The 15381-nt window shown below is 35.9% G+C and overlaps 1 protein-coding gene across 4 annotated transcripts in view; it reads right to left on the reverse strand.

The window, feature by feature from the left end:
• dusp8a (dual specificity phosphatase 8a) overlaps nt 1-15381 on the reverse strand; it is a 45555-nt gene that overhangs the window by 13448 nt on the left and 16726 nt on the right. For all 4 annotated transcript variants that reach the window (XM_084397876.1, XM_084397878.1, XM_084397879.1 and 1 more), the window contains exon 3: nt 10918-11056. In XM_084397876.1, coding sequence (XP_084254002.1) covers nt 10918-11056 — 139 coding nt within the window. The remainder of the gene's footprint in view (nt 1-10917; nt 11057-15381) is intronic.

Consider the following 15381-nt stretch of genomic DNA (forward strand, 5'->3'; position numbering starts at 1 on the left):
AAAGAGAGATAAATGAGAGGGAGTATTAATGCTTCCAATAAGACAGAGGAATTACGACAAAGCCCACATTCTTTACACAGGGGCTTCAAGCTCTGCTGGAAATCCAAATTTAGCCGAGGATGGAATGGAAGGACTTTGGGCCTCTATCAGGAAATGAGTGCTGGGTTGCGTCACTTGTTTGTGTATGTGCATGTCCTGTGTTCTGCAAACTTTTCCTGGAATTCATTTCATTCTTCAAGAGCCACCAAAACCTTTGGAACTTTTGGAAGGTATTACTAGAAGTGTCGATTTAGAACTAGAACACATGTTCCTGTCAGTTTAAACATTCAAGCTATTTTAAACCATTTGTGAAAAAATGTTTGAGCGCATGAAGACGCGAAAGCAAACTCAATTCAGACAGCACATGCTGTTTTCTGTGCGCACACACACAGAGCCACGCAGACGCACACGAACACCAAATTTCATTCTCTTACGTGACTAATTGTGCTTGAACGTACACTTGCACACAAAATTATGTCAAAATGCCCGTCTCAAAACACAGTCGTATGGCTTACATGAACGCAAACAATTGAGAAAGAAAATGGATGTGTATTATTATATTGGATCCATCCATTCGGTCTTAAAGTGACAGCAGCCTAATAAAACTGCTGCTGTTTGAGTTATTAATCTTAGTCAAACACACTGTAAAAAATTTGTAACACTCCCAAATCAAAAATTTCAATTGACCGATAACATCAAAAATTTTCAATTGGCCCAAGTGAAAATCTGTACATTTAATTTTAGAATTTACAGAATTTCACTTGGGCCAATTGAAAAATGTAGATGTTATCGGTCAATTGAAATTTTTGATTTGGGAGTGTTACAAATTTTTTACAGTGCAACAAAATACAAAGAGAAAATTACTTTTATAGCTTTAGCAAAGATTAATTATATTTAATTTATAAAGTGAAGACTATGCAGTGCTATTTTACATTTGATTATTCCTTATTTGTACCTAAATACTGTTAGATTTACCTGAAAAGGCACTGTTTATTTAATTTGTATTTTTGTGAAACTAAGCAGCTAAGCAGCACATAACACCAGACATTTCCATGACACTTCAAACACAAGCTAAATAACCAAAATTATTTGGCAGATGCTTTTTCCAAAGCGACTTACATTGCATTCAATGTATATATTTGATCAGTTCTTGATAAGGGAATCAAATTCTTGAATCAGTTCTTGATAAGGGAATCAAACCCACACTGAAAAAAAGAAATGGCGTTTTGAAAATGGAGTGAAACAATTTTCACTGGGAAATTGGTAGTACATTTCACAAATAATTACAAAGAAACCGCAAGTAACACAATGAATTAAATGTGAAAATAGACTGAAATAGCATTTTCTTGTTACAAGATTTCCATAAACCATTTTTACTTTCACTTGGCCCGTCCTGAATTAAATATGCTGGTGCTTGGAGGTTAGCCAATTATAACAAGTCATTTACATATAGAAATCTTTAAGGTACAGAAGCAAAAACTTTTTCATTTGAGAGAGGGTGTACACATTAAATGATGCCCATTTTAATGCAAGAAAGCATCGCTAACAGTATAAAAGGGGGAAAATAAAATGCTAGAAAAGTGTTAAATATGTCCCTCTGGTTCTGTAAGTTGGACATAGAGTGGAAAAGTTTTCCTCCGTTTAATTAAGTGCAATGAACTTTTTCGTTTTTTGAGGGAAATGTGGATGATAGGTAGAATCCAGAAAAGAGAAGTGGGTGTGGGTAAACCGAGGGAGAAAAAGAGTGAAAAAAGAGGAAGACGGTAGCAGAGAGGAGAGGAGAAGTAGTCCATGTCATGCTGAAAGTATTTGGCACTGGTCGGCCCGCTGACATTTCTTCATTTCTTCAGCTTGTTTCTCAGAATTGACATAACACATATAATTTGAGGTCTATGAGAGCACTGAGAAATTAAAGCCAAGTTTACAGTGGGCCATATGTAGGACAAATGCTACTCATTTCTTCATACCGCAAAGTGGTGTATGTGCATGTCGAGGGTACAGGGTGGAGACTGAAAGGTCATCTTTTTGACCTTTGCGAATCTGTGGCGTGTGCATGTGTGCCTGTTCAAGTAGGCGACTGGCGCCAGATGTGATGACCACAGGAGCCTGAACTAAAAATAAAGACATGCTCTAATCAGAAAGACATACAGCGAGAGAAAGACTTGAGTGTACGTGTGTGTTTGTTGAAAATAACAGAGCACCAAGATCGTCCCTCGAGAGCTTACCTCATCCTAATGGCAACAGTGGCTCTTTTTCAATTGAAACATTGATCTCCGTGCTGCCCTGGGACGATAATGGACACGGGTTACATTGACACAGGAAGTCATGCTGCTAGTACAGGACAATGTTTTAGATGTTAACCTTCTAAACTCATTCAAGATGTGTTTGTCTTATTATGACTAGGATTTAAATGTTCACATTATGTTGCTTTGAACACTATTCCTCATGTAAGACACATCATCTTTAAGCATCTGACAAATAAATTATTCTAAGGAAAATGTGGTGTTTGTTTGAGCAAATGAGAGGTGCTTGCACGTGCAAAAACCTGGGTGGTTTCAGGGGAAATGCTTTGTGGTTGCTAGGGTGTTTTGGGTGGTTTCTAGGTGATTTCTACAGGCCGAAATCATAAAAAGCCCATCCCAGAGTCTATAATATATTGCCCATTTCATCCACCAGGCAAAAATTCAAAAAGTAATAGCACACTTTTCCTTGATAGGCTGCACAATTTTAGGCTTCATTTAAATTTCTTGTTTCTACATTTATATGTAATAACTTCTAAAAGTACAGATGTTGAGCCTTGGTGCTTATATGGAAAAGGTAAGTTTGAATCTGGCCGACAATCCATTCAGCCCATTTTTCTTCACAAATTGTCCTCAAAAATATTCATAACATTAACACGTCATGATCACAATCCTATAAAAAAAAAAAGAAAGAACTCGCATTTATTAAAGTTTTAGGAAAAATGATTTAAAAATGCTGGAAAAATGTCAACACTATTCCAGTGGAGGTATTAATGTATGTAAAGTTCCCCTGTTCCCCTTGTTTTTTAACTGTGGTAAAAAAAATGTATACTGTATGTCTATATGGTGTTTTTAATATGCTTTAAGACAAACCAAGTGCAAATTCATAAGTCAACACCATTGCTGAGTATTTCCTCCTTAAAAACAGGGTTTGAAATCGCTGGTGTTTCTGACGTCACAAACTACCTTGTAACCAATCAGGTCAACGTGAGATCGTCAACGAGTGGATCTCTGAGCTGGAGTGAGTGAGTGGAGGCGGGGCTCATTTGCATATTAATAGAACCGCGTATACTAAATGAGGGAAGGCTGTAGAGTTACATTCATGCTATTCTAAGGCATGAAGACATTTTTTCACAAAAAAAAAATATGTAATTTTGGTGATCAAAGATGAGTTTTAAGGGATAACATTTTTGACTACAGGGGAACTTTAAATTTAACTGTATTTATTCTCTTTTCTAGTTTGCTTCCTACTCTAGTTGTCTAAAAAACCTGGCATTGTAGGCTATATTGGCTCTTTGACTAATTGCTTTTGTTCCTGGATAAAAGCGTCTGCTAAATGCATGCGTGTAAAAAAAACAACAGCTGGATCTCATTTAGGGCCATTTTTGTTAGTGTTTAATTGACATGATTAACTTGACTTCAGAGTTGGAAGATTGACTGTACATTTATGTTTCAAAAATGCATCTTGGAACGCTGAATGTTTAGGCTAAAAATATGACTTGTCTTTCATAATCTTGGCTTACAACAGTTAAAGTCGCGCAAATATAATAGGAACCCTTTTTCCAGAGAAGTCTGTCAGACTTTTCCTGTGCTGGTTTAAATCATGAATGCCCTCCTGTCCTTTACCTCAACTGGGCGTAGAAACGGCGGCAGAACTGGAGCTTTGGCTGACCGTGGCGAGTCTGGAGACTGAGAGAGAACGTAATGTTGAGGGCAGGCTTACAGTGAAAGGATATATTGATATTGTTTTAGAGCGAATGCGTCACCACCTGTTCATTACCTCATTTTGGCGAACACACACAAACACTTCAGCAAGATACGCCCAGTTGCATAATAGAAGCCCGGGAGTTAGACAAAGCTGAATTCAGCTCAAAAAGCAGCTAAATACAAAGGGGGAAGGAACAGCCGCGCTCTGGTCCCTGCCAAGCTAAAACTTTCATCTTCTAATTGAGCATAATTTGCTACTTTCTGCCGAATTCCTCCCACTTTTGCTGCCTTAACTATTGGTGGTACAGAGGACATTTTATTCAACCTTTTTGAGTGGAATTGTGCAGCAGACAAATTTAGAGCATCTGGAGGTTTCAAATATGTGTCAAGTTAGAAATTTACTCTCTGAAATTATGTTGGTTTCATCCGTTTTTGAAAAGCTTTTACACTATTTAAAAAATAAAAGTCATGTGGTAAAAAAAACAAAAAACATTTACTTGTGCATATCTTAATCATTCTCACAAAAGCTGTTAAATCTATTTTCAAGGTAAAAGTATCGTTTATGAACATTTTAATTGTAAAATCATAAATATCATTACGATTTTGGGGAGTCGCACCACATTACATTTTGCAATATGAACTAAACTTGGCTTGTCATAAAAAGGTCAAATTGTCTGATATTTTAAAAGACTTATTGACATTGACACAGAGGCCTTATTTACACCTGGTATTAAGATGGTCGATCGGATCACATGCACACGAGGGAGACAAATTACGTTTACACCTGGTGTATATAAAATGTGTTTTGCCCACTTTTAACCACTTCTGTCCTGATTTCTTTGATGGGAGGGTCTATGGCTGGTTAAATATATGGGCTTTTTCAGATCTTTCGATCTAATGGACGAAATAAGCTCAAGCAATTAACAATCGGCGATTGGCTCTTATTTAGGAGGCGGGACTTATTCCGCCATATTGAGCGTTGCACTTTTCCCCATTCAAAACAATACGAGTGACTCGTCTTCTGTATTTCTATAGTCTTTGGTTATACCATATAACTAAGATTTTTTTACAACATTTTTTACATTTTAATAAGTAGTGAATCCCCCCAAAGCCATAAATTATGCCAAACTACTGTACTTACAGTTTTCTTTTCATGAAGTTCAATTGTTTCATATTTCTTCGTTATGATATCAGGACAATTGTATCAGACTGTATGTACCCCAAAAATATCAAAATATATTTTAATACCAAAAATAATGAATTAACAGAGCAAAAAATGTGTATGATGTCATTGACCCATGTAATACCCGGAGAAAATGACACACATGCAAATGCATATGTCACCCTGGACCACAAAACCAGTCACATGGGTCAATTATCTGTAAGCTGAATACATAAGCTTTCCATTGATGTATGGTTTGTTAGGATAGGACAATAATTGGCCGAGATACAACTATTTGAAAATCTGGAATCTGAGGGTGCAAAAAAATCGAAACATTGAGAAAATCGCCTTTAAAGTTGTTCTTATATGTTTGCGATTGTGCTGCAATCACTCACAATAATAAATGTTTTATATATTTATGGTAGGAAATTTAAATTTTTACTTAATATCCTAATGATTTTTGGCATAAAAGAAAATTCGATCATTTTGACCCATGCAATGTATTGTTGGCTATTGCCACAAATATACCCGTGCGACTTGTGACTGGTTTTGTGATCCAGGGTCACATATAGGTGGACCCAGTGGACTTGACGTCCCACCATGCATAGAAAAACAAAGGCAGATGGCGACAGGCTATCGAGATTGAGAGTGATCGCACATCTGTAGGATACACGCGTGCGTTCTGCAGCACATCCCTGTGGGTAAGGTGTGAAAGCTTCAGGCTGTGAACTCCGTGTGTGTAAATGTGTGTGCCATTCCCAATAAGAAGGACAGCGTGGATGAGATGCCTGTGGAGGGAGATGGAAGATCAAATTCAACAACAGCACGCATAACATTTCAGTCCAAGAACCTGTGATCGCCACACATTAACAGGAAACTGCAGGCCAACTCAACAGGCAACAGACAATCTTTATGACAGTCAACCGGGTGGACCCAAAGAGCTGGTTCAGATGTGTTATAATTTCTTCACAGTAGGGATGTTCATTTTGGGGTTTTTCCCTGACCGACAAATGAAAGTCGTAAACTGATCATTAAAAGTGTGTTAAATTTGAATGAAAATAATTTAGAATTTTTAAGTGTCTGTGACCCATAAAAAAATAAATAAAAAAAAAGTTTCATGAGTTTAGTTTTATTTGCGCAAATAAAAGCATAAATAAACGAAAATTCGGATTCACACATCGTCGCATCACACATATGCAGATATTCAGTGAATAGAGAAAAAACTGAATAATTTGATATATATATATATATATATATATATATATATATGAAGAGTTCAGATGCAAAAGCCTCTAAGTGCCATCTGAATTTTTTTTCTAGAATGATCATTTTTATCAAGCTCGTATATATAAGTTCAGTAATTTCACTTAAATGGCAATGAAAATTACCTATTAATAGTAATTTAAGTGAAATTACTGAACTTAAATATACGAGCTTGATAAAAATGATCATTCTAGAAGAAAATTTCAGATGGCACTTCATATATATATATATATATATATATATATATACATACATACATATAGACTTATATATATATATATATATAACACTCATGCGATTTGGACTTGCACCACACCATACTTTTCAATAAGCTAAAGGCAGACGACATCTTTCACGTTATCCTCCATTTCCATTACTCCATAAACATGGCCATGTATGTAGGCTAGCTTCCAAATCTGCACACTAAACACCTACGTTTTCTTTGCTCTAATGCTTCACAATGCCTGAAATGTCACACTGTGCCTAAAATGTGCCGAATTTATGGTCGCTTTTCAGATAAAATGTATGGTACATTGATATTTTTCATACAATGCATCTGTAAGGTTCACTGACCAAGATTTCACAACAGCTGCTAGACAAACTTCAAGACCCACTCAAAAAATGGCTTTTTTTATTTTTTTCAATTTTTTACGTAAAGTGGTACAATTTTGTGAAATCTATTTGGAATGATATTTTCAAACAATGAAACCATCCCTTGCTTTGTTGCATCAGTCTGCATGTGTTTTGAGGGAGTTTCAAAGTTGATTTGTGCATAATCGACACTCTAATCCAGATAGTATTTTTAGTAAAGGAAACGGTGACTGAGACAGGAAATGGTCATAAACTTCCTGTTCATTTGGAGTCTATCATTTACAATCATCACTATTACGATCATAACACCTGATCTAATCTGCTGCTAAACCAAAAACATTGTCGCATAGCTCTGTTTCAAGCCCAAGTGTGCAGGGTTTCTCTCTTCATAGGTGGCTTCTTAGGTCGGCATCCTAACAGTAGAATTATCATTGATCTGAAAAACTCTTCAAAGGCCGCAACTCATTAATGATCACTCATTTGTACAACGGTGCTCCACACTTAAGCCGCAAGCTACTGTGAAAAGTTTTAGGTACTTGTGTAAAAATGTCGTAACGTGAGGATGCTTTCAAGAATAATGTCATAAATAGATTTTATTTATCAATTAACTTCTATTAACTAAATCAAATCAATATTTGCGCTTAAAACAGCTTTTGTCCTTGGTACACTTGCACATAGTTTTTCAGGTAGCTTTGCAGGTAAGCGTCTTGGAGACGTTGCAACAGTTCTTTTGGATTTAGCCTCAGTTTTTTTTCTTTCTTCATGTAATCACAGACAGACTCAAATGATAGCGAGATCAGATCTCTATTTTCAGCATACTGGAAGCTTGTTAACGGCACAGAATAAAACATTTTAAAAGATAATTGCGACTTTTTATCTCACAATTGCGAGATGCAAAGGCAGAATTGCGTGATATAAAGTCACAATTGCGAGTTATAATGTCAGAATTGCATGATATAAAGGCAGAATTGCATGATATAAAGTCAGAAATGCGTGATATAAAGTCAGAAATGCGTGATATAAAGTCAGAATTGCGTGATATAAAAATAAAACTCGCAATTCTGAGAAAAAATAATTTAATTGCGAGTTTATTTCTTGAAACTGTGACTTAATATCACACAATTCTGACTATATAACACAATTTCGACTTTATATCACGCAATTCTGAGATAAAAAGTCGGAATTGTGAGCAACTACCTTTTTTATTTTTTATTCTGTGGCGGAAACAAGCTGTCAGACTACTTGTGCATACAAAAATCTCACTGGATTATTACAATTAATGGCAAAAGGAATGTTGGGAAAGGTAAACTGATATTTCCTACTGACACACTACAGCAAAACTGGCTTAAAACCATTTGTTTCTGGTGAGAATACTAACGTGCCTAAGACTTTTTCACAGTATTGTATATGCTAAATGAAAACGAGTCGATACAAAATCCAGATCACATGAAACACACATAAAGTCAATATAATACTGCATGTACTGGACTGAATACATCCAGAAGCGTTACATCATCTCCTCTAGAGCTGTCCTTTAATGTTTATCAAAGGCCGCCAAGAGCCATTTGTCATTCAAATTGTCTTAATATGGTCTTAATAAAATAATGACGTCTTCTTTCCTGGCCTCATGTACACAAATAACTATTTTCAGCGTCTGAAAATGATAATACAAGCACGAATTCTGAAAAACACTTCATATTTCATGTCCCCAACAGCAATATTCCTATATTTGCAGTGGTTGAGCAATGGGGGGTATAGTGATGCTTGCGTGCAAAGATGAGGAATGCGTTTAAAAAAATCAGGGTTGTGCTGTTTCAGCTTCAGTGATGGCCGTGTTAAGTTCCCATGTCATGCGTGACACTTCTAATTTAAGGTGGCAGAAGATTACCGAAAAACACTAAATGGGACTTAAGCTTTAAAAGTGACAGACGCTTCAGCACAAGCAGCCACATAATCAAAGATTTGCAGAAGTGGTGAAATTTCCCCAAATCCTGACTGAAATAAATTTGAGCTTCTTTTCACTGCTGACATATTTGGATCATGCAGCTTAATAATAAGCGAGAGAAAGAAGAAAAAAAACCCATAAGCTTGCTTCACGCAGAAAACTGCCTACTCTGAGGGTTTCTACAGACTCATCACTTTGAGAGACAAACTTTGCTGTGACAGTCGCTATTAACCCAAAGTAATAATTATATGTATTAGGAAGTGTGCAAAGAAGAAAGGGAAACGAAGTCTGTATTTGTGGGATGTACAAACTTTCTGAAGTTTACTTAAGGTTTGTTCTGCATATGGCGGTTAACGATCATGCCTTTGGCAACTAGCAGCTCCTTTGTGAATTATGACATCATTATTTGATTGACAGCAGGAGATTCCTGTCAGACCAGTGCATAGACATTGTGGAAACACTTAGCAGTACATTACATGATCCTTTACTCTTTTCCTCAGAAGTTTGCAGATAAGGATCGGCATTTGAGTAACATACTCAACATAAAAATAAATCAATACAAAATTTGTGTGTACATAAAATCGTGTTTCATTATTGGTTTAAAAAAAGCTAACTTCAACACCTATTTAAAAAAATAAATACTTTCAATGAATCTTATTAATAATAGAGCGCAGCATTGTGACATATTTTTCTTGGCCAACCCGACGTCCGCATCACCATGGTTCCCTCGACATATAAACCCAATAGGATTTTTCCATTGGCTTTTGGATTATTGCAGAAAATACCAGCAAATGTTTATGATTCCTATACTTTTTGTTCATCATGAAGATCTTCACAAATGAACACAACTTTAATAAAGCCTAAATACAATCACCATAAGTAGAAAGCTCAAGTTAGGCTATGAACGAACTACACCATTTTCACATAACTCTCTTTCAGTCTTTATTTAAAAAAAATAATAATTCCCTGAAAGTTTGAGTTAGAACGGTTTGCAAGAGCGGAATTATAAACACAAAGAGGCTGTGAAAGCGAACCAGTGAGTAGATGAGTTCCCCTGTTCGGCTGATGACGTTTAATGTCCCAGACAACCTCTATAGTCCCATTTAGCCACTTGTTAGCAACTGCCTTTTTCAAGACACGTAACAGCTTTAAAAAATCACAATGGCGCATTACTGATGTATTTGATGGCGTAGAATAAAATGTGAAATTATCTTGAGCTTGTGTTCACCACAGACCTTATTTCAGGTATTTAACCAAAAAACAATTACAAAAAAAAAACCCATTGACAACGGGACGATGGAACAAGAAGTGCTAAAATGCTAACTCCGGGTTGCTAATTTTCCAGGTTTTGTCCGAACAAAATGCAGAGCACTATAATCACTACAAATAAAATGACCAGTATGCATTGTTTAAAGCATAAAAACTGTAAAATAAAAATAAAAATAAAAACAACACCGGTAATGGGGGGATTTAGGTGAGTATATTTTGTTGGTGCCTACGCCAAGGAACAACGCAAATGAAAACTCAATTTGAAAACAATGAATGTTTTTACTAGCCAACTACATGGTGCAAAATGTGTGCTCGACAAGTCGAGTGTGCGCATTCCTTAAATGATGACATAACAAAAAATCTGTCAGCACACAACATTAATCATCAAGGCCTCTGATTCATTTGCACAGAAAAAAAAAAAAAAACACTCAGACAAGACAGAGCCGAAAGGGAAATTAAAGAGAGAGAGAGAGAGAGAGAGAGAGAGAGAGAGAGAGAGAGAGAGAGAGAGAGAGAGAGAGAGAAACGTGTAAAGTAAATGTGAGGAAATGACAGCATAACGCAGGAGTGTGTTTGAGAATCTGTGATGTAAGAATCGCCATCTGCTGGTATAAACCAGAACCGATACGTCCCAGTCCCTCTCCTGCAGATCAGACCTCAGTTTCCCAGCGTAAGTCTCAGTAAATGCTGATGTTCTGTACCTGTGAGCAGAGACACCCTGTGGAAGGTGCCGTCCAGCTTGCTCAGGAGGATGTGGACGAAGCTGTCTTTGGAAAGCTGACCGGCGTCCTTAGTGCTCTGATCGTACACCACCACCTCCTGTCTGCGGGCCAGGTCCACCTTGAGAGCACAAACACACAGGAACATATCAGTTAGAAGTCATAGATAGAAGCCGCGATGCAAACAGGCATCTGACTATTTTCACAATATAGCAAGGCTGCCATGATGACATTATAGCAAATGTAACATACAAATAATATTAATGACACAACAGATACAACAATCATATATAAAGTGAATTTTGTGAAAATTATTGTTTACATAAACATGTATTAAAATATACATACATACATACATACATACTAGGGGTGTGCAAAGCAGCCGGTATTTGTATCTGTATTTGTATTTGTTGAGAGGGGAAAAGTATTTGTATTTGTATTTGTATTCGAGTAAATTTCAAAATAGGTGTAAAAATCCATTTTTTTTGCGTTACACTTCTAATTTACGTTATAGTGTAAGTATTCTTTAATTATATCCATTATAATAATTATGGATATGCAATATTGGTTGATGTTTTTCCATAAATCCAGCAATGAACATGTAACAAGGAACGTCATTGAAAAGAAAATAACATAACAGCCATTACCTACGTTAATGTTACTCTGTCAACAGCCTATTGTCTAAATTACCAAGCTAACAGAGCTACTAGTGTTGTCACGGTGCCAAAATTTCAGTATTCGGTACCAATACCTGTGAAAATCCACGGTTCTCGGTAACAATTTCGGTAAAGCTTAATTTAGATTAAATTTACATATATTAAAGTTTATATCACGGTTACAAAGATGGAAACTGTAGTATTAAAAACACTACATTAATATTACATTTGTTAGATAACAATAGATAAAATGACCTAACAATAAACAATAGTTAGGCTATATACTGTCGCAATTATTCTCCTTGGGGTTCATTTAAAAATACATTTTTAAAATCAAAAGTTAACATTATTTATGTTAACATTATTTAATGCACAATGAATGAAGTGAACAAACATGACCAATCAAGTGTTTGTATTAAATAACATTCACAAACATTAATTAATGTTGTAAAAATATATTGTTCACTCAATGTGTTGATGTTAGATGCGCATTAAGTAATGTTAATGAATGGTATCTTATTGTAGTGTTACCAAACAGGAGATAAAACATGTTTTATTTGACTTGACTGTACTTATATTTAATCCAAAACTGCATTCATATTTAATTTTAAAAGAGCTTTTTAAACCTGCTAAGAGTTATCCAGCCAAGAATAAGCCTAGAACTGCTTTTCTGACGGACTGATATTAATGACAAAATGACGGCTTTTTTATTTCATTTCTCATCTCCATAAATATATCTAAAGCTAATGCAAGGGCTAGAAATCAATTAATTCTTTGCTGATACTTCGTAATCATGAAGAGCGCAGTTCGCACGCTTTCTCCTTTCCACAAGCGCTTGCCCTCCCGTGGCGTCTGTCGTTGCTATGCAGCGCGCCGCTCGCTTCTATTATAAGCGCGCTTGCCGCGCGCCTACATTTGAAATCTGCACGCGCAAAAAACGCGCTATGTGAACTACCCCTTATGACAACGTGACATTAGCCTAATCCAAAATATTTCAGCCACCACATCAGCAGCACCGCCGGTCGCCATGTCTCATGAGGAAACGCAGCTTTTTGATATAAAGTTTTTCTTGTTCCCGAATACAAATATTTTTAAAAGTATTTGTTCGAAATAAGTATTCGTAAAAAACACATTATTTGTGCTTTCCGAATACCGTATTCGGGTTCGGCTCCACCCCTAATACATACATACATAAAATTAGACAATGATGAATACTATATTTGTTATTAGAAAATTAATAATATATTAGACAATATTAACTATTTACAATATTTGATATTTATTATTTATAATACATACAAGCTTCTAAGAATTGTGAATATATATTATAAAACACAATATATTATTTAATACAAACACACATACATACATACTATATATATATATAGTTAACAAAAATATGAATGTGGGTTATTATTAATTACTATACCGTTAACTATAACATTTATGTTAATAAAGCTAAAATAAAATTATATATAAATATTAGTTGAAAAACGTAAATTTTACGCAAATTTTAAATGTTGCCTTTTTTAAACTGAAATAAATTTAACTTGAAGCACTAAAATTATTAAATGGAAATAAATAAAAACTAAAACTGGAATAAAAATGTATTAAACCTAAATAGCAATATTAAAAACAAATAAAACACAAATATTGTTTCCTTGTTTTGTTGACTATATATATGAAAATTTGGATAATTAATAATATATTAGACAATATGAAGCATTTACAAAAAAAAAATACTTTTAAGAATATTTACTGTAGAGCAGTTAAACAGTATTTTAGAATATATTATACAAATGATATATCATGAATAATATATATTTACATATATAATATATATTGATAAGGATGTAGGGTTGTGGAACTGACAATATCATAATGCAATATATTATATATCAATTATTACATACAAAATCTATAATAATATGTTTGTATGAGCGATATACTATAAATATAAACAGTATACTATTAATACATCAGACAATTTATTGTGGAACTGACACAAGGGGGAGACAGCATTTTGGCCAGATGTGCATGTTTATTGGCCAATTAATCAATCCGTCCGATAAATCGCTCAATCACTGTACTATGACAGTGATTATTAAAGTGCATTTTTACGAAAGGCCACAGCTTTTTAATGTGCATTAATGTGGAACAGACAAACATGCAAGAATCAAGAGCAAAAGTGTGGCATCATTCTATTCCTGCTCCAAATGACGCGCATTTCGCATAAAAAGTGTCGGCTGCGAGGCTTTAGCGTGTGCACTAGTGCGTTATACCCGAATGGGAGTGCATGCACTTCGTGATGCGCTTATGTGTGTGTGGGGGTGTTTGCGATGCAGCAGGAGTGTGAAGCTGTGTGTGGCTGCACGCGAGCCCGGCTGTCTCAATGTTGTCAGGCAGTTTTTGATCACATGACCATCAGCCAGAGCCGCTGCAGAATGACTCACTACTGTACTGGAGCACTACTGGAGAAAACAGAAAGAGAGGAGGGGAGACCGAACGAGGCCAGTGACAGAGGAAGAAGATGAGGAAAGATGGAGGAGCAAATCAAAAGGGGATGAGAAGAGGAAAGTCATGCAGGAAGCGAAAACACCAACAATATATACGATTAATAGGAATGCATAGATGGGTGTGTAGCAAAAACTGCTTCGGTTATTTTGGTCACCACTCCATTGTGATTTGCAATGACTTTAGTCACAAAAAAAGAAAAAGCAATTAAATAAGCCAAGTATGACTACGGAATATGAAGAATTTTCAAAGTTTTCTATTCATTTGCAATAAACAGGGACTGAAGCTTTCAAGCCCTCCAAAATATCATAATGTGGCCCATAAGACTGTGTAAGAAACTTACATTTAAGTTGCCATTCACTGAAAATCTTGAAAATCAGATTTTTTTTTTTTAGAAGGACAGAAATGAATGTGGTAACTGGCAACCTGTGGTGGCGAAATACTATTGGGTAAATTGGCAGCGTGCGATATCGCATAGACCAAAACAATAACAGACATTCTGACATGCAGAACGCACATTTCAAAGTAAAATAACTGTGAATTATGTGAACTCAGCATGTTTCCTAAATATCTGCAAACATTTTATGCTATTTTTATGCTTTAGTACAATCAAAAACGTACATACAGCACCTTAAAGCTTGATGTCGACTAGTCGCAGATCATGGCCTATAGAGGGCGCAACAGGATAAGAAATCTTTGAAGTACACTTTTACGCTCCATTTCCAAACAGTTAAAATGACAAATAAATGCATAATCTGAGTGTGCTCCGCAGGATATGTTTGATTACACCATCTGGACGCTCAAAATTGATCGGGTGAATGCACGTTTTAAACAGCTTATTGTAAACGCAAGTTAATCGCCATTCTAAACTAACGCACACACATGCAGACAGTAGCTTCGCGCATAACGTGCAGATCGCGCACACACAGAAATAGTGCGTAATAGTGGCCAATTACGACTCAAAGACAAAAGAACTGATAAAAATAAGCTGTTGTGTCGGAGCAATAGCTCAACAAATAAGCCTGAACCTCGAGCCGAGACTCGAACACGGGTTGTCTTGTGCACATCTATGGCTTATGACACCGCGCTGCCCACAAGGCAACCCGCGTTTGAGTCACGGCTCGAGGTTCAGGCTTATTTGTTCATTAATGACGCCATCAGCGACTAGTCGATGTCGACTCACATACATCACATAAGTGTCGACTTAGTCACTTGTCTGACTTGTGAATGAATAATTTTTTGAGTCAGGTCTTCACACCAAGAACAATAAACTATA

This window comes from Rutilus rutilus (genome assembly GCF_951802725.1).
Source record: "Rutilus rutilus genome assembly, chromosome: 23".
Lineage (NCBI taxonomy): Eukaryota > Metazoa > Chordata > Actinopteri > Cypriniformes > Leuciscidae > Rutilus > Rutilus rutilus.